This window comes from Herpailurus yagouaroundi, unplaced genomic scaffold, assembly GCF_014898765.1.
Source record: "Herpailurus yagouaroundi ecotype Mexico unplaced genomic scaffold, PumYag 182, whole genome shotgun sequence".
NCBI classification, from domain to species: domain Eukaryota; kingdom Metazoa; phylum Chordata; class Mammalia; order Carnivora; family Felidae; genus Herpailurus; species Herpailurus yagouaroundi.
The window spans coordinates 38822282-38843084 of record NW_024412413.1 but is presented as its reverse complement, the minus strand read 5'-3'; the positions used below and the strand labels follow the sequence as shown (position 1 = coordinate 38843084).

The 20803-nt window shown below is 36.8% G+C and overlaps 1 protein-coding gene across 1 annotated transcript in view; it reads left to right on the top strand.

Annotated features, from left to right (window-relative positions):
* Positions 1-20803, top strand: part of OTOGL (otogelin like) — a 153372-nt gene that overhangs the window by 94021 nt on the left and 38548 nt on the right. The window contains exons 32-36 of the mRNA XM_040491342.1: positions 8572-8739; positions 10875-11153; positions 13080-13197; positions 18044-18123; positions 18430-18471. Of these exons, the coding sequence (XP_040347276.1) occupies positions 8572-8739; positions 10875-11153; positions 13080-13197; positions 18044-18123; positions 18430-18471 (687 nt within the window). The remainder of the gene's footprint in view (positions 1-8571; positions 8740-10874; positions 11154-13079; positions 13198-18043; positions 18124-18429; positions 18472-20803) is intronic.

Here is a 20803-nt window from a genome sequence, read left to right as displayed (position 1 = left end):
TTTTTTTTTTTTTTTTTCTGGATTCTATATTGTTTATTTCTTCTCTGATCTTTATTATTTCTCTTCTTCTCCTGGGTCTGGGGTGTCTTTGCTATTCTGCTTCTAGTTCCTTTAGGTGTGCTGTTAGATTTTGTATTTGGGATTTTTCTTGTTTCTTGAGATAGGCCTGAATTGCGATGTATTTTCCTCTTAGGACTGCCTTTGCTGCAACACAAAAGGTTTGGATTGTTGTATTTTTGTTTTCATTTGTTTCCATATATTTTTAAATTTCTTCTCTAATTGCCTGGTTTACGCATATGTTCTTTAGAAGGATGTTAAGGGACATGCTTTTGGAGGTTTTCCAGACTTTTTCCTGTGGTTGATTTCAAGTTTCATAGCATTGTGATCTGAAAGTGTGCATGGTGTGATCTCCATTCTTTCATATTTATTAAGGGCTGTTGTGTGACCCAGTATGTGATCTATCTTGGAGAATATTCCATGTTGACTTGAGAAGAAGGTATGTTCTGCTGCTTTGGGATGTAGAGTTCTAAATATATCTGTCAAGTCCATCTGGTTCAATGTATCATTCAGAGCTCTTGTTCCTTTATTGATTCTGTCCATTGTTGTAAGTGGAGTATTAAAATCCCCTGCTATCACCACATTCTTATCAATAAGATTGCTTATGTTTGTGATTAATTGTTTTATATATTTGGGTACTTCTGAATTCACTGCATAGACATTTATTATTGTTAGCTCTTCCTGATGGATAGACCCTGTAATTATTATATAATGTCCTTCTTCATCTCTTGTTACAGCCTTTAAAGTCCAGTTTGTCTGATATAAGTATGGCTACGCCAGCTTTCTTTTGACTTCCAGTGGCATGATAGATGGTTCTCCATCCTCTCACTTTCCATCTGAAGGGGTCATTAGCTCTAAATGAGTATCTTGTAGACAGCAAATAGATGAGTCTTGTTTTTTTTTTTTTTAATCCATTATGATATCCTATGTATTTTGTTGTAGCATTTAGTCCATTTACATTCAGTGTTATTATTGAAAGATATGGATTTAGAGTCATTGTGGTATCTGTAGGTTTCATGCTTGTAGTAGTATCTCTGGTACTTTGTGGTCCTTGCAACATTTCATTCACAGAGTCCCCCTTAGGATCTCTTGTAGGGCTGGTTTAGTGGTGATGAATTCCTTCAGTTTTTGTTTGTTTGGGAAAACCTTTATTTCTCCTTCTATTCTGAATGACACACTTGCTGGATAAAGGGTTCTTGGCTGCATATTTTTTCTGTTCATCACATTGAAGATTTCCTGTCATTCCTTTCTGGCCTGCCAAGTTTCAGTAGATAGGTCTGCTACTACCCTTATGTATCTACTTTTGCATGTTAAGGCCTGTTTATCCCTAGCTGCTTTCAGAATTCTCTCTTTATCCTTGTATTTTGCCAGTTTCACTAAGATATGTTGTGCAGAAGATCGATTAAAGTTATATCTGAAGGGAGTTCTCTGTGCCTCTTGGATTTCAACATCTGTTTGCTTCCCCAGATTGGGCAGGTTCTCAGCTATGATTTGTTCAAGTACACTTTAAGCCCCTTTCTCTCTTCTTCTTCTTCTTCTTCTTCTGGAATTCCTATGATATAGAGAATGTTCTGTTTGATCAAATCACTTAGTTCTCTAATTCTTCCCTTCTGATCATGGATTTTTTTATCTCTCTTTTTCTCAGCTTCCTCTTTTTCCATAATTTTATCTTCTAATTCACCTGTTCTCCCCTCTGCACCTTCAATCCACGCTGTGGCTGTCTCCATTTTATTTTTCATCTCATTTATAGCATTTTTTAATTCATCATGACTATTTTTTAGTCACTTGATCTCTGCAGCAATAGATTCTCTGTGTCTTCTATGCTTTTTTCAAGCCCAGCAATTAATTTTATGACTATTATTCTAAATTCTTGTTCAGTTATATTGCTTACATCTGTTTTGATCAATTCTTTAGCTGTCACTTCTTCCTGGAATTCTTTTGAGGAGAATTCTTACATTTCATCATTTTGGCTAGTTTTCTGTTCCTTATAAGTTTTAAAAGCTTGTTATGTGCTCTGCACCTGTGAGCACTGCTATATTAAAGAAGGGTCATACACTTTTCAGGGCCTGGCTCTTCAGGAGGTGTTTTTTGGAGAGTGTTTACTTGCTCTCTGTTGTGACTTTGGTTATTTTATTTCCCTACTCGTAGTGATGTTTTGGACCCTCTACCAGGTGTGCTTTGATTTGTTCCCTGAAGTAGCCTTGGACAGGAAAACAAACAGACAAATAGGAAACAAAAACACACAAATAAAACAAACAAAAATTAAAAAAGTAAAAAGTAAAACAATTAAAAAGCAAAAAACTAGAAACACCACCTACAAGTAAAGGACAGGGTGGAGGTGGTGCCAGTGAAAGAGCACATACAAAGAGAGAAATGACAGGGGTGGGGTGGGGGGAGAAAAAATAAGCATTGATTAGGCAGAGAGACTAAAAGACTTCATCCAGAGACAGAGAAAGGAAAATAAGGAAGGAGTCGGGGGGGAAAAATAAACAAAAGATACAGTTACCCAGACAGCTAAGCTATATGGCTTAATTATTCCAGAGAGAGAGAGAGAGAGAGAGAGAAAGGAAAGTAAAGAAGAACGTGTAGAACATGTATCAAGAGAATGGATTAAATATGTCTGTTTAAACAAACCAATAACCAGAGTAACCAGCCTAGAGGAGGGAAGAGATAAGAAGGAGAAATGGAAGGGAGAATATATCTATATATCAAGAATCGTCCTAGAATTAATCCAGACAATGCAGCAGTGCTGGTCTGGAGGAGGGGCCATCTGGTTCCACAGCGTCTATGCTGCTCCAGTAGACACACAGTAACCAGGAGCAGAGGGGCGTGGTTTGGTGTAGGCTGGTCCCGCCTCTACTGTGAGCCCCTTCTTGGTGGTGGTGGTGGGGAGAAAAATGGCGACCCCCCAGTCGCTTCTTCACAACCTGGTGTCCCAGATCACTCCTTTGAAGCCATCCTCACTGTGCCACGGGCTCAGACAAGACTCCTGTGCCCTGGCACTTGGCTGGGAATTAAACTCCCGCTCTGTGCGCCCCGGTACTGGGGAAGCACCTCTCCATGCTGCCCGATGTGTGGTCCTGGCTGGTTATGTCCTGTGCTACAGCCCTTCGGGGGAGGGGACCAGTTTCTCCTGCTGCAGACTGCGCCCCTGACCTACTACTGAACTCAGAGGTGGCTCCCCGCTCCCCAGGTGTGAGAACAGGGCAGCCAGCCCCAGTCCAAAGAAAGCCCTGCAGTTAGAGATGGGATCCCTCTTTGTCCCAGTTGGAGGTTTTTCTCTTGTCCAGATAATACTCCTATGCTTCCCCAGCTGCTCTCTCCTCCATTCGTCTCTCCGCAGAAGGGGATCCTCCCCTCTGTGCCCACGTGGCCCATTTTATCTCCCCCAGTTGGCAGTCATCCACCTATGGTCCATCAGGTTGTCCCAGTTTCTCCCTGGTAGACTCAGTCTCTTTTCCTCCCAGACTCTTGGGGTACAAAGTCCTTTGGCTTCAAAGGACTTCCAAAGCGCTTCTTTGTTTGAGAGACGCTGGGAAGTATGGATCCCCCTACTTCTCCAGCATGTTTGCTGCTTGCTCAGTATGTGACATTTAAATAAAGACAATTAGTATAATATTCTATGGAATGTCTTTTCAGACTAAAAGTTTTTGAACAACATGTCTGAGAATAATAGTTCATGATATATAACTCAATAAACGCCTTTAGTTTCTAAAATTTATCTAAATTTCTAAGTATTTGCATTAAAATTTATTCCCTGTAAAATAAAAAGAGCATGTAACTAAATTCTCAGCCTTTAGGAGGCCTTCAATAAATGTTTTTTGTATGACATGAATGAATGAAGTAGTAAAGTTAGCCAATTTTTTAGGCAAAAAGGATGAAAGACATATACCATTATTTTACCATTAAGTATAAATATAAACATTATTCAAACATTATGTTATAGAAATAAAAGAAACAGGAAACAGGGGCACCTGGGTGGCTCAGTCAGTTAAGTATCCAAGTATGGCTCAGGTCATGATCTTGCAGTTTGTGATTTTGAGCCCACCGTCGGGCTCTGTGCTGACAGTTCAGAGTGTGGAGCCTGCTTTGGATTCTGTGTCTCCTTCTCTCTCTGCCCCTCCCCTGCTTGCACACGTGCTCTCTCTCAAAAATAAAAATAAACATTTAAAATAAAAAGAAATAAAGAAACAAACTCTAAGTGTGGATGATAAAAATATAAAGAATTAATTTAGTCATCATGGTAGGCAAAAATAACTATGTATTATCAAAATGATAATTTATTGATTTAATAGTAATAATGGATCTCTTCTAGCCCACAAAGCATCCAAATTTGCAGTGAGAAGTCTAAGAGGAGGTGCTATGTAAAAGTAAGTCATAAATATAAGAAGAGACAGTGTTATAGCCTCAGTGAAGATGCCAGATGATGGCAGATTTGGAGCCTGCTTTTTTGTCAAACCTTTTCAATGAGGAAGGCATAGCCACTTAAACCTGCTTCAAACAAGCAAAATGATCTAGGAAGGTGTTCATTGGGTCAGTGACTGGACAAACTCTGGACTCATGATGAGATCAATTAGAGAAATAGTCATAGGAAAACTGGGCCATTACAAAAACCCCAAGCAACTAATCAAAGGCATTTTTGGTGTCTTACCGAGCTGGGGAGAAATCTTTCAGCTATAAATATCCAAAGAATGCCGGATAATTTTAGAGAAATAGAGATGATGGATTAAAAGGAAAATTGACATTTTAGTTTTTGATGGTTTTTGTTACATTCATGGAAGTTTGATGTAGATAAAAATCCAACATTAAAAAAAGACAGTGATAGTTAAAGAAAATATAAACCAAAATTATCTCCTGTTGAGGATTTTACACACACACACACACACGCACACACACACACACACACACACATTCTACATCAATTCTTTGGATGTCATGCTTAAAATGCAACTGATTCCCTAATATTAATGACAGTAATAATAGCAATAGCTTCTATTGTGTTAACTACTTTACCTTTATCATATAATTTAAGCTTCAGAATATGCCTGTAAGGTATTATTAACACTTTACAGAGGAGGAAACTGAAGGCCAGAGGGGTTGAATAACTTGGCCAAAAGTCACTGAGCTAAAAATGTAGTAAACTGGAATTTGTAAGCGATCTGAGTTCAGAATCAAGGAGCTTGACCTCCATGCTACACTGCCTAGTGTATGGTTAATGCATCCCAATCTCAGAAAGGTCACCACACGCTGTTATGGGCTCTACACAATGTACACAGACATCAGTTTGAAAAAATGCTCCAGTGACTTCCTCACTTAAGAATTCCTGCCTCCCACAGTTCTGCTGTAAAAATCTCCATCTGTGCCTTTTTACTTTCTGGCATTCCTTCTGCTGTCCTTTGGATCCTGAAGCAGAATTTCCTATGAATATTGAATTTCTACCTTTTGCTACTTGGTACATTTTGCTTTCTGTCGACAAGTCTGCTGCACTACTCGTGATGGTTTTTTCCAATGTGTTACAGAATTCTTCAAACCAGTTCTTCTGGTGTCATCTATAATACTATATTGGTAATATTCAGAGGGTAAACATGGGCATTTAGCCTCCATGAGACACTGATTGACTCAGTGGAGTGATAGGGGAATCTGTTTCCTCTGATCACAGTAATAGGAAAAAGTATTAACCCACCAAGGAGAGTAAGAGTTTGTAAAAATAATGCGATGAAGATAGATGATTGGAGGGGAATATAGAATTGAGATTGTTGATAGGCGTCATGAAAAGATTGTTTTAAATGACTATTCTTAGTTTGTTTCCCCCCAAATAATTTTATAGGTATTGTAAACCTACCTACTCTTCTTTGGATATTCACAGCTGATATATTTCTTCCTTTATTTACTATATACTGGACACTGTGTTATCAAGATACTTATTAATATTTCAAGCTAATGCAGGAATAAATAATTATGATTCTTTAAGAGGAAAATAAAAAAAGTAGGAGAATTCAGATTTAATAGTTGAGATTATTTAAATAATCTTTAACACAAAGACTTTATGTAATATCTTCATGGTCATTTTATGGTCATTTACAAGCAAACATAAAAAGTTTATTGTTGTTATTGCTGTCATTGAGCAAGGACTTCAATATTCCACTAACAATTGTTATGACAGTTGTAAGTTCAGAGTGATTTTATTAGTAAGATATACTGAATATTATGTTTGAATAATCACTGCAGAAAATGATTGCTTTTAGTAGGTGAATTGCTTTTTCAAGTGAATACTTCTCTCCATAGAAAATTAATGATAAAGTCAATGATTTTGTCTCAATTGCTAGTGAAAATGCATGATATCCAGACCCAAGATATCAGTCAACTGGGAGACAATTCAGAAGCTTTTGATTTCTATACAAATGAATTTCTAAGGTGTCAATTGTCTCTTCACGGACCTATGCTGTGGGGGAAAGATTTGGTTTAGTTGTCTATTTCCTTTCTCCTATTATGTTGAATATCCATGAAGGTGCTTCAATGCCTCAAGTTGTAGTTTTATATGTCTTCTTTATTTTGAAGTGTACCTCATTATAATTTACATACTTATCTACTAATTTGTACATTATTTACATATTTATACAAACCAACATATTTATAAATTGAAATACATTTGCATCTTGGAAGTTTATGTTGTTCTTGTCTCTCTTAGAAAATGAGCCAGCAGGCAGTGGAGACTAATGACACAGTTTTCTTGGGGCACCTGGGTGGTTCAGTAGGTTAAGTGTCTGACTCTGGATTTCAGCTCAGGTCATGATCTCACAGTTCATAGGTTTGAGCCCCACATCAGGCGCTGCGCTGACAGTGTGGGGCCTGCTTGAGATTCTCTTTCTTTGTTCCTCTCCCATTTGTGTGCTCTCTCTCTCGCTCTCTCGCTCTCTCTCTCTCTCTCTCAAAATAAGTAAACTTAAAAAATGATATTGTTTTCTTTGGTTATTGTAGATTTGGTCTCATAAAGAAACACTGTGCATGGTATGTATTTGTAAGAGCAGTGAGGAGTCCATTGCTCTGGGTTCATAGAGAGATTCTCCACTGTATCTGCTCAGTCCCATCTTAGTGGGGGCAACTTTCTTCAAGTTTCCAACTCTACTCAACATGTTCAAATTCCTAATGAAATTCTTTTTCTTATGACTTGTAAGGGTCCCTACCTGCTCTGTGATGATGTGTCTCCAGTCAGTAGAGGGGTCAACACTGGAAGATAACTTATCTCGAGTCTCTTGTTTCTTCTCTGGGTTTTTATGATGGAAAGTTTGTCTTTTGTTCTCCTTTTTGCTTCAGAGACTTTTGACCCTCTAATCTAATGATCTTTCCCCTTCCCTCAAACTTTGTCTTCAGTCCTGAAAGAGGAAAAAACCCAGCCCTCAGATTTCTTTAGATCTTTTTTTTCCCTCCATCTTAAGAGTGGGCTTGGGTGAAGGAAATTTTTCTTGAGATAAACATTAGAGGAAAGAAGGAAAGTTAAATTCACTAATAGTGACTAGATTGATCTTTTATGATAACACCACATATATATTAACATTTTGCATAACCTATAGCATAAAAAATATACATATGCCTATGTAAAGTATACAGCTGGTAATTATATAACTTAATTTTGATGATTCAGAAGAAACTTCATAGTCTTTCAATTATATTAAGAACCTTAAGTGAAATTGAGATTGAATTGAAGGTAAACTGAACTTATCATCTCAAAACCTAACTCATATTTTTGTTTTAATATCAGTGAACTTATTTATATATATGTCTCTTCATAAGATAAGGTTTGCAGAAAAATTAGTTTAATTGAGTTTCAAATTTGATTCTACACTAGTAAGTTTTTTACTATAGTAAATATTTTCTACTTCATATGTAACCATTTAAGAAAAACATGCATGAGAAACAATAGCATAAAAATAAAAAGACTTTTGACTTCTTTGTTGAGCTTCATCCTATTTTCTTTTTTGTAGATATGCCTCACTGGTAAAATCAGTAATTCTCCACACAATAAAGCATTGTATAGCATGTCTGTGAATTCTGTTTTCATGCAATGCAACCTATTAGGGAGAGCTGATTTTTAAAAGACTATCAAAATCCCAGGCCATCAATAGAGATAAGCTTGTGTTTATTGAGAATTGATTTGAATCATGGGCTATTAGAGTGGAAAGTTACCTAGAGAAACTTCTTCATATATATAGGTGAGAAAAACTGAGATCCAGAAGGCTGAAGCCAATCTTCTAAGGAGCACTGTTTTGCATATACATATACATGTGCACATTCATGTGTATATATATATTTTAAATTACATAATCTAAATATGTATATATTCTAATTCATTATATTATTTTTGAAAAAGTTCAGTTATTTTATTAAAGATAAATATTTAAATGCACAATATTTTTGGAGTATTTCTTTGTTATTAAAATTTATTCCACTGAAATGACAGCTTAAAATGTGTAACTCCTATGCCAATTTATAATTCTCTTATTCGTATTGAACTAGGGCTTGGAGAAGGACCATACATGCTGGCAAATTATGGACAGAGTGGCCTTGTTCTGGGGGCCAATATGACCAGTAGAAGCATTTTCTCTTTGCGAAGGGGTAGTATTCATGGCAACTTGTTTTTTAATTTTATGATCACTCCAGGCCTTTTTAAAGAGAAGGCATCATGTAAGTATGATTTCCAATTGAAAATAGGAATTTTATTTTCCTTTTACATTTTTTCATTTATTCATGCAGTAAATAATAATTTGGGATCTAATATGTTTATGGCATTTTTTTAAGCTGTCCTAAAGGAAGTAAAATGAAATAAGACACTGGTAGGGCACCTGGGTGCCTCAGTCAGTTAAGCGTTTGACTCTTGATTTTGGCTCAGGTCACGATCTCACAGTTTGGGAAATTGAGCCCTACATTGGGCTCTGCACTGACAGAGTGGAGCCTGCTTGGGATTCTCTCTGTCCCTCCCTCTCTCTGCTACTCCCCTGCTCATGTGCTCATTCTCTCTCTCTCTCTCTCAAAAATAAGTAAATAAATATAAAAAATAAGACACTTGTACATGAACCAACTATCTCTTTTGTATATAAAATCTTCTCTTTGTTTATCTGTTGGCATACATATGTATTAGGATGGCAATTATTTAATTAAATTTTGGGTCCTACATAAAACACAACTTAAATTTTCATAGTAGCCATCACAGACTTGATTGAAATTTTTGAAATTTTGATTTGATCACAGAAATTAAATACTAGGAAAATAAATCAGAATCTAGACGGTCATTGAGACAGCCTGTTACCCTTATATGGCCTTCTCTGTCCTGGTACCTGGTCCCACATTTACTGTTTTGCATATGCAGATCACTATTGGTCATATCCACTTGGCACCTGTTCCAACTGGTGGTTAGTGTCCCTTTCTGATCTGGTGATGCTCAGCCTACATCAGTTATACTAGCCCTATGTAGAATCATGCACGAGGTGTTGTATGAGCTTTGAAAATATTTGTTACATGAATCCAACCTAACTTTTATTTATTCTGAGAAATCTTCTGATTTTCTAGTTAGGATGAATTGCTTCTTTCTTGTAAAAAGAACTCCCTTAGGTCTTTTTAATCTGTGAAAACACCTATCACAGTCTGCAGTTCCAATTTATATGTTAGTCATATACTTTTCCTCTGATACAGAGTTCATTTATTCCTTTTTGCATCTCCCAGTTCTCAGCAGAGGGACTTACAAGTTTTAAGATACAATCAATGCCTTTGGAATCACCTATTAGACTTGAGAGAGCTCTTCATTTTATGATTATAATAATGTTTTTAATAGAAAAATCCTAATGGACATAAACTAAAAAATTAAAACCTAAAAAAATTAAGGCCTAAGAAATTAAACCTGAAAATCTCAATGTTAAACCTTTTTATATCAGGGCACCTGGGTGGCTCAGTTGGTTAAATGTCTGACTCTTGATTTCGACTTCGTTCATGATCTCACAGTTCTGATTTCAAGACCTGTGTCATGCTGCTTGCTGACAGTGAGAAGCTTGCTTGGGATTCTCTCTCTCTGCCCTTACCCCACTTTGTCTCTCTCTCTCTCTCTCTCTCAAAATATAAATAAACTTTAAAAACGACAACAAAACAAAAAGCTTCTATATCATGGGCTTTACAAATATAAGGAAAAGTTCTAAAGCATATAACAAAAAAGGGATGACATTTCTCAAGTGTTTTGTAGTTGTTTGTTAGCCATTTGATCATCTATTGGGAAACAGACAATAATGTTGAGCAAATAGTTTTTCTTAATTCAGCAAAATCGCTTGCAAGAACATTGCCCATTGACAGCCCAGTGATATTGAAATTCAGGGACATCCCTAAATTGTTCTGTTTCCCTTTTCTTTTATGTCATCCAATTTAGCCATTTATAGATTTTGTGCATTTGAAAATGTTAAAGCTTGCAAATATAAATACGTGTCCAATTAATCACTGAATTACTTGTATGAAATTGTGCATTCTGGGATCCTAAGTTGATATGTCTTCCCCTCCCCCCAAGGACATGAGAAATTATTTAAAAAATAGAACTCATTGAAGACTGATTTTTTTTTTTTGAGCTGTCACTGTTATTCATTACTCTAAGATACTAATTTTCCTTTTAGAGATCTTATAATTCATTTCTGAAATCTTTGAGACTGGTATTAATTATATATGGCAGTTATGCAGTTCTGTTTTTGTCCCATTGATAAATACATTTTATAATGCTCAGTTGATGATCTGCTCTCTTCAGAGAACCCAGTGAGGTGTCAAACGCACTGTTCTATGTTTTACAGCATTGGCACTTGTTTCCTTTGAATCTGCTGAGAGGCCAAACTATTTTCTCTATGTCCACGATGATGACAGTCTTAGTTTGGAACTGTGGCAGGCAAATTCGGCCTTTCATCGGAGAGCCACATTTTTCCACCATCAGGGGCTCTGGATTCCTGGTTACAGTGCTTTTGAGTTATACAGCAAGAAAGGCTTTTTCATCGTCCTTACAGATTCTAGTGTCAAAGCATCAAAATATGATGATTCTGAAGAATTCAAACATTCAAGTAGCTTCAGCATAGAAGGTATGGTTCCTGAGATCTTCAAAAGGAGAGTCCATAGATAGTTTACGTTATGGCAAAATGTTTATCAAATTTTATTTTTTAAGTCATTCTTAAAGGAGTACAAGTAGATCAAATTGTATGACTTTGGGTAAGTTTCTTAACCTCTTTGTCCTTCAGTTTATATGAAATTAGAATGGAGAAAATAATAAAACCTACTTTATAGAGTTATTATATCACATAAATTAATTGGTAAATTCCTTACAACAGCCTTAAATAATGTTACTTTTAATTATGGCTCCAATTACTACTTTCAGTGCTATCTGAACTTTGGAAATAGAGCTTACTTGTATCTCTTGGGTTTACCTCTAGTTTCCTAGAAGGCAACTTCTCAATAACCTGATTCTTAATGATAAAGATGGCATGTTTATCTCTGTCTTTTGAATAATAGGGTATCTGGTTCCACTGACCTCTGGAAGATTTCTCTTGTTCAGTGGAAGCCTGATTTTATTTCTAGAAATCATTACAGTTTTATAGCTATTTATAGCCGTTGAATGTTCTGAATTGCAGAGAGGAATCTTCACTGACTCATCTGATGTTTAAAAGTCATGATTTGTTTTCAAAACCTAGGAGCTTGACATATGCTTTGGCTATCCCAAACAAACTGTTTCATTTTAACATTTTGTTTCTTTCATTAATTCACCTGCCTTTTCTGTTGTGGATAAATTTCTGTAAACTTCAATAGTCTTTGGATTTTAAAAATTCAGATGAGCTTCATTTTTTTTCCTATTAAAAAGGGTTCCTGTACTCATGAGGAAAAGAGTCACTGACATATCAATACCATATTTTTACTTGAGTTTCCTTGAAAGTGGAACATTTTGATCCTCTATTTCCCCTCCAACCTAGAAATCTACTCCATTAGAATCAGACCCAGTGGCTCCACCTGAGTTTTGGACCAACTACTGTCAATGGCATCATCAGAATCTCAGAAAATGATTTTTGTGGGCTTCCTAAAACCAGGAAACTCTAGGAATCTACTCTAGTCTTGGAACCAATCCTCTCTCAGGATCCACAATTCTAGTGACCCAGTTCTAATGGCCATTCTAAATTTTAGATGCATAGATGCCTTCCCAAAAGTTTTATTTTCCTACCTGTACTTTGGAATTGCATTCTGTACCCAGAATTTGAGAAACATAGCCTCTACCCTGAACTTTCTCCTTTATGGAGCGCTCTTCTTCAGAGTTACTTTTGGACTGCTACTTACAGACTATTCTGTGATGTGGGAAGGGAAGAGTACTAGTAATTTGCAAGAGAAAACTCTTTAATCAAGGGAGATTTTATAACTGTAAGCATGTATTATTAAAACCCATTCATTTATTTTTGTCATCAGATAATATTTACCATGTACAAGGCAATGCTCTAAGTTCTACAAGAGGAACAAAGGTGGAATGCTCTCCTTAGTTTTGATATCGGGAAACACATCTTTGATCTTGCTGTTTTCCTAACTTGGTAGGACATTTGGTCCTGCTGAGTCTCAATTTCTTCATTTGTGAAATGAAAATAATACTCAACAGGCTTGCAAAGATAAAATAGAATAATATATAAAAATTACTTTGCAAAAAGTAAGATTCCAATCAAGTTTTGGTATTATTATGATATATAGATCAATGAGAACCCACTAAATATAAAGGGAAAAGATTAAGAATTTTTCTGCCTTCTCCAACTCCTGGATTTTTCAAATCTTTGGAAAGTAGACTAACATTTAGATATTCGACATAACCATGAAACACTTTGATCACCAAACAATTGTAATGCCTTTTTCACTTGTCCTGCATTTTCTAGAGCATTATGGTCAAGGACGGGTCAAACCCAGAAGGCTTGTTATCATAAATCATTATTTTTTAAGATGTACATTAAAATATTTACAATCTAAACTTTATTTTCCCCCAGAAATCCAGGCAGCAGTGCCCTACAGGAGGATGTGTGAATGGAGATATGAACCTTGTGCCACTCCCTGTTTTAAAACATGTAGTGACCCTGAAGCACAAGCGTGTAAATTTCTTCCACCGTAAGTCATGAGTAACCATTAAATGAGCAAATTCCAGCATTAGCAGATTCTTATCTCAACCCACTTTTTAGATCAAAAAAATTATCAAGAATAATTTGTGCATGTTCTATAATTATTAAGGAATTCATTTCATTTTATTCAAGCAATAGTTATTGAGGGTGTGCTATGTGCCAGGAAATCTAGCTTTTGTGGAATAATACTGAACAAAGCAGACAAAGTACCTGCCCTCATGCAGCTTACGTTTTGTCGGGTTAAGGCAGAGAATAAACAAACAAAAATATAAATATGTAGTGTAATACATTGTTACATGGAGATATGTGTTATGAAGAGAAATAAAGGAAAGTAAGGGAGATAGGGAGCATAAAGCATATGTGTATCTTTGCTAATTTACATAGGGTGCTCATGGAAAAACAGATGAACAAGGTAGTGTGTGGTCAGAGATATAAAGGAAGTAAGGGAACTGGCCATGTGGATGCCTGGGGAGTCTTTCAATCTGAGAACAGTGCAAAGTCCTGGGGTAGGAATTTGTTTGGTTTATTTAAATATAAACAAAGAAGTCAGTTAGTTGGAGCACAGTGAACAAAGTTGAGAGAGGTAGGAGATGAAACCAGAGAATCATAGTGGTGTGCAAATCTTACAGGGCCTGTGGCCCATTGTGAGTACTCTGTTTTTTTCTCTGAGCAATACCCTGGTATATTTTTAACAGAGAAGTGACATGATCTGATTTATGTTTAAGAAGTCTTCTTGGCTGTTGCAGTGACTGTTGAGGAAGGGAAGGACAAGGGCAGAACTGGTTAGTAATTCTGACAAGGTATGAAGGGGATTTCACTAGGTTGGTAGTCCTGGAAGCTATGAAAAATGTAAAGATTCTGAACATATTTTGAACTTAGGGCTGTGGGTTATACTGTTGGATTTAATATCTTTCTATGACTGAATAATTTCACTTAACATAATACCCTCTAGTTCCATCCATGTAGTTCAAATGGCAAGATTTCTTTTTGATTGTTGAGTAATACTGCATTGTATATATATATATATATATATATACATACCACGTCTTCTTTGTCCATTCATCCATCAATGGACATTTGGGCTCTTTCCATACTTTGGTTATTGTTGATAGTGCTAATATAAACATTGGGGCGCATGTGCCCCTTTGAAACAGCATACCTGTATCCCTTAGATAAATACCTAGTAGTGCAATTGCTAGGTCATAGGGTAGTTCTATTTTTAATTTTTTGAGGAACCACCATATTTCCAGAGTGGCTACACCAGTTTGCATTCCTACCAGCAGTGCAGAAGAGATCCGCTTTCTCCGCATCCCTGCCAACATCTGTTGTTTCCTGAGTTGTTAATGTTAGCCATTCTGACAGTTGTGAGGTGACATCTCATTGTGGTTTTGATTTGTATATCCCTGATGATGACTGATGTTGAGCATTTTTTCATGTGTCTGTTTGCCATCTGGATGTCTTCTTTGGAAAAGTGTCTATTCATGTCTTTTGCCCATTTTTTCACTGGATTATTTGTTTTTCGGGTGTTAAATTTGATAAGTTCTTCATAGATTTTGGATACCACCCTTTATCTGATATGTCATTTGCAAATATCTTTCCCATTCCATTGGTTGCCTTTCAGTTTTGTTTATTGTTTCCTTCAGACACAGCATCTCTTTCAAGGATTTCACAGCCTTTAGGAAGAAGACAGAAACAAAAGCTGATAATGACAATACAGTGGAAAGAGGGCCAAAGCAATAATGAGGACAACAATTAGCACATTGTGGTCTTTATAGTGTTACTCACACTGTGCTGAGTGCTGTGAAATGGGTAATCTCTTTATTCCCCTTTTCCAGGGAAAAACCCTACAGAGGCACAGAGAGGTGACACATTTTGCACTACATCACACAGTCTGTAGGCAGTGGGCAGGGTTTTGAACCTCTCCTGGATATGATGTGCAATGGGAGCAGAGAGAAGGGAAGGAAGCATTTCTATTTACTTTCTTAAAAATAAGAACAGCCAATTCTTTCTGGAAAGGAGACATCTTCAGCATTCACTTGGACCTCTCCTGTTCACAGCCTATTTCCTGCCTCTTCCAGTAGTCATCAGGAGGAAGGCAAACAACAGGGGCTCCATAGTGAGGAGCTCATAGGCAAGGAAGGAAGGAAGAAAGATCGGAGAGCACGACCAGCCTGGCTCAGGAGGAAATGGGCTATATTTTGAAGTGCATTTGGCTACTTTATTACTTCTTGTGGTATGACCAATCTACTAGGTGGTTGAACCCAGATCCTCAACGCTTCCTTAGTTTGGTCTATAGCTATTCCAAACCTTCTCTTTTGTTATAGTTAGGATACAGAGAAGAGGCTCAGGATAAACCTTTGCCCTGGCCAAGCTGTTTCTTTCTTTTTATTCCTTTTCTTTTTAAAAATATGTTTAATTTTGAGGGAAAGAGAAATACAGAGTATGAGCGGGGAGGGGCAGAGAGAGAGGGAGACACAGAATCCGAAGCAGGCTCCAGGCTCTGAGCTATCAGCACAGAGCCAAATGTGAGGCTCGAACCCAAGAACCATGAGATCATGACCAGGGTCAAAGTCAGCACTCTACTGACTGAGCCACTGTGGCCAACCTGTTTCTTATCTCTATTGCCATCTCTTTCTTCTTTCAACTCCTCCCTTTGCCCTGCACCAAGGTGCCTAATTATTGTTCCTCCTTGTATTTGCAGCCCTGAAGGGAGATTCAAATACTGAGCTGGGGATTTAACAAAGCTCTGCACCCCTCCGCCAAGTCCCCCACAGAACCACCACCCTTGTTCTAGATAATTGCAGTTCTCTGGCACATAGCAAGTGTTAAAAATAAAAATATCTAGTGGAAATGAGAACTTCTATGAGAAAAGATGCCAACTAGCATACCATAGAGCCCATATGTAAATACAGTTATTTCTGTTATGTAATATACCTATTACAAGAACTGGTCTGCATCTGAGGCATTAATTTATCAGTCAGAAGTTGAATAGATTATCAGTTGTGTGACAAAATAAAGGGGAAAATGCCATGTGCAGCCATGAAGACATTTTAAAGGAATAAGCTACTGAGTTTTGCAAAATATTTTAAGAAAGTGGCTGTGGTTTTGACTTGCAGAAAACAATTGCAAAGTAACTGAGTTACGCAAAATTGATGTTTATTTAACTTAATGATAACCAACTGGTCCTAGTCTCTTCAGCGATATAGTAACTTTAATTTTTATTTTTTGTTTGACAAAGTTTAGAGTAGAGTAAGAACATTGTATACCACTTAAAGTTTTATTATTCAAGTCTACTTTATGAAATAAACAATTGGTCACATAAGCCAAACTGTTTATGTAAAAAAATCATCTGTGAGGGAGATATCTAAGGGATGGCTAAATGTGTCTCATGTTAAACAAGAAATTAGCTTTTCTTGTTTTTTAAAGTGTTGCCTGGATTTTCTTCCATGAATTAGTGTCCTCTGGTGGCAATACCTACCCCTAGTACCAAGTTCATTTTCATCTTGAATTGGAAAGAGTCCATGAGTATTTTTAAATCAAATTCTTTACAGAGGTGGCAGTTGGAAATGTCTAAAAATATTTACAGTATTATCACTACCTCCTAGTGTATTTGAGAAGCAGGTAGGCAAGGCTTTTTATAAAAATGTTTGCATTAATCCTCTCTAGTATGAGTGAAATAATTGATTGTACACAAAAGATTACATTTATTTTCTTTGAATCAGAATACATTGGACTCTGAGCCTCAATTGGACAAGAAGGAAAATGTGACCTCACTTATTATATTGGCTTCATTTTATTAGATAAAAAGCATTCCAGATGGTCCTTCTTGTCTTTGGCCCATGATGTCCGAGGCATCCATAGCTTCTTTAAATTTGGGACTCTTTTTTTTTTTTTTTAACCTTATTTATTTATTTTGAGGGAGCGAGAGAGAGAGAGTGAGGGTGGGGGGAAGGGGTAGAGAGAGAAGGAGACAGAGAATCCTAAGCAGGCTCTTTGCTGTCAGTACTGAGCCCGACGTGGGACTCAATCCCAGATACCGAACTTTGAGATCACAGTTTTGCCTGAGCTGAAATCAAGAGTTGGACACTTAACCAACTGAGCCACCCGGGTGCCACGAATATGGCACTCTTGCTTTGCTCTGGTGCCATGTACAAGAAGTAGAGATCCTTACAAAAATCAGATGTTCTGGAAGTTGAAATCCAATCTCCATAGGCTCATATACAACCATATCCTCCCAGGATACTGCCAAACATTTGTGCTCTTGAGAACTACAGCTTCTGCCCCTCCCCTTCCCTGTTCGCAAAGAATCACAACCATGTTCTACCTCTGTCACTTCCAGGCAGTGATTCCTAATATCTTTTCAATGAATTGAGGGCTTAAAAATAGGCAGAGAGAGCCACTGAAGTGTCTGTTTTGTTTTACTATTGTTCTTAAGGTGAGGATATTTAAAATGCATGTCTGTCTTCTGGGATTTGGGGGAATTTAGGAGTGGAAAGTACAACAAATGTAGATTAAAATCATAATAAATGATTCTTCTTCATTTTCAGTGATTTATAGACATTGGCTTTAGTGTGTTCCAAACATAAGTATATGTTTTGAAAATTCTGTGTTCAAATTCTTCATTAATCATGAAAGACATCCCTTTATCATCCCCTAGGGAATGGATTTCATAAAATGAAGTATGATGGAATGGTGGCAAATCAAACACTCCTTAGTGCTTGATGAGGAGAATAGAAAACTTTCAGGAAATGTATGTCTTAGTTGCATATATTAAATGCAGTATTTTTTTTTATATTTTAAACTTTTTTCACTTTAATTTTTTTTTTCATGTAAAGAGTTGAAGGATGCTTGCCCTACTGCCCTAAAAATATGATCCTTGATGAGGTCACCTTCAAATGTGTTTATCCAGGAGACTGTAAGTATGAACCTTACCTAATTTATTCTGAAAAATGAAACACTTGAATATTCTTTTCTCTATTGATAGCAAGTGATTGTAAACAGAAATTTTAGACAACTTCTATAAGATTCTTCTTCAATATCCCTTCCACAATTTTTTGTTTCTATTTGCTTTCCTAAAACATGTGAATCTTCCCTCTAAAATCCTTCCTGTGCTCTCTCTTCCAAAACACTTTCCTTGAGCCTGAAGATCCTTATAGGAAGTATATATGGGTTTATTTTAAGCGAAACAGATTAAGGAAGAGTATCTTTGTGTTTTTTGTAGGCATCCCTCTGATTCCCACAGAACCAGCATTAATGCCTCCAGGTAAGACATCTCTACCCATATTTACAGCTCTTTGTTACAATTTGAGATCTTAAAATTAGACTTATGTAATTTAAGTCTTGGCGCACTTATAATAGCTGCTGACATCAGTACTATCCCATTGACCAGAAAACCCAGCATTCACTTTGTTTTGTTACACAGCCTTCGCTGGTTCAGCACTCCAGGTTGTCTGAATGGCTTCTTCCTTCGGTTGACCTCTTCCATTTCAGTTCGTATAGATAACAAGGACTTCTCTCACATTTTAAACCTAGAATTTGGGTTTCACTAAATCTTGCTTAAATTTTCACAGTGATTAAGTTGACTCTGAAGAGATGTTAATGCAAATGAAGTCATCCTTTGGCATTTCCATTTCCGTTCTTGTGTTCTGTCCCGGCCTCTGCAGTAGGCAGTCTGGCTCATACCTCACTCTTCTCCCTCTCTATGAAACTTGGCTTAGGAAAGGGTTTGATAATTCTACTCACACTAAGGCTTGACAAACTTAATGTATTATTTTTCCTGAGGTTACACGTTAGAAAAGTTCAGATATTTCTTCTTTTTTTGGTTATATTATCATTGTTTAATTGTATTGCTAATTAAATTATCTGCTAAAAAAGGCAAGTAGGAAGTTCTGATTTTATGTAGGGGTTATGGATTTCATAGTCCATTCTAAGAGAGTTTTTATTTTCTATTTTATTTATCATTTTAATGTTCATTTATTTTTGAGAGAGAGAACATGTGCACATGCACATGGGGGAGGGACAGAGAGAGACACACACAGGATCTGAAGCAGGCTCTGTGCTGACAGCATGAACCCTGAGACCATGACTTGAGCCAAAATCAGACACCTAACCAAATGAGCCGCCCAGGTGCCCCTAGAGATTTTTTAAAATAAAAATATTTTGAACCAACCATTTAAATAAACAAAAATTTAAAAACTGAATTATAGTTGACATACATAAACCTCCTTCTACCTGTCACTATTACCACTATTTTTATTAGCTTTTGTATGTTGAGTTCTTAGTACATGCCACGCACCGGACTAAGCACTTTGCATACATTTAGTCCTGTTAAGTCATTAGAATATTCCATGACTGTGCTTGTTTTGGACTAGAATTTTGTTTCCTCTCCTATTGTTTAAAAGTTTATGGTAATAAGAATAAAAATATTTAAGGGGTGCCTGGGTGGCTCAGTCAGTTGGGCATCCGACTTTGGCTCAGGTCATGATCTCATGATTTGTGAGTTCAAGCCCTGTGTCAGACTCTGTGCTGACAGCTTGGAGCCTAGAGCCTGCTTTGGATTCTGTGGCTCTCTCTCTCTCTGCCCCTCCCCACTTGCACTCCATCTGTCTCTCCTTCAGATATAAATAAATATTAAAAACTTTTTTAAAAAGGATAAAAATATTTAAGTCTGTATTGTTTCATATTCTCTAGAAGATACAACATCTGTATATCATGATCACTGCTTATAGGACCAAGGGATAGGATTTTTTGTCCTCCTTTATTCTGCAAATTAGAAACTGTAAAATGAGCACAAAATTAAGATTATTTAGAGAATTTATTTAACGAAAATGTAAGTTTTTTCTTACATCATTGTGGTAGACTGAATAACGACCCTCCAAATATGTTCCCAACTTAATCCCAAGAATTTGAGAATATGACCTTACAGAGGGACTTGCAGAGGGACTTGCAGGTGTGATTAAGTTAAGGAACTTGACATGGGGAAATTATCCTGGATTATCCATATGGGCCCAATGTAATAACAAGGGTCCTGATAAGAAAGTGGCGGGGCGGGGGGGTGGTCAGAGTCAGAGAAGGTGATTCTGATGACAGAATCAGAGTAGAGGGGGAAAGTGAGAGACATTTGAAGATATTATGCTATGACTTTGAAGATGAAGAAAGGGACCACAAGCCAAGGTATTCAGGCGATTCAAAGAGGCAGAAAAAGCAAGGAAACAGATTCTTCCTGGGAGTCTCTAGAAGGAATGCAGCCCTTCATGGTACCTTGACTTTAAGACTTCTGACTTCCAGGACCACAAGATAATAAATTGGCGACATGTTAAGCCACTGAATTTGTAATAACTTGTTACAGCAGCAATATGAAATGAATACAGTCATTATTAGACAATATCACTAATGAACATTAATTATAGCTAGACAAAATTTCAACCATCTATTTTGGCTATTCTGTGGTCCTTCCAGCTTTGAATAGTTTAGAGATAACTTTAGTTCTTACAAAAAGCTTTTGAAGGTGACTTACAAATGTGTTTACTAATCATATCTTCGCTTTCCACGAATCACTCCTTTACTGCACCCACCAATGGTGGTCCACATGTGGT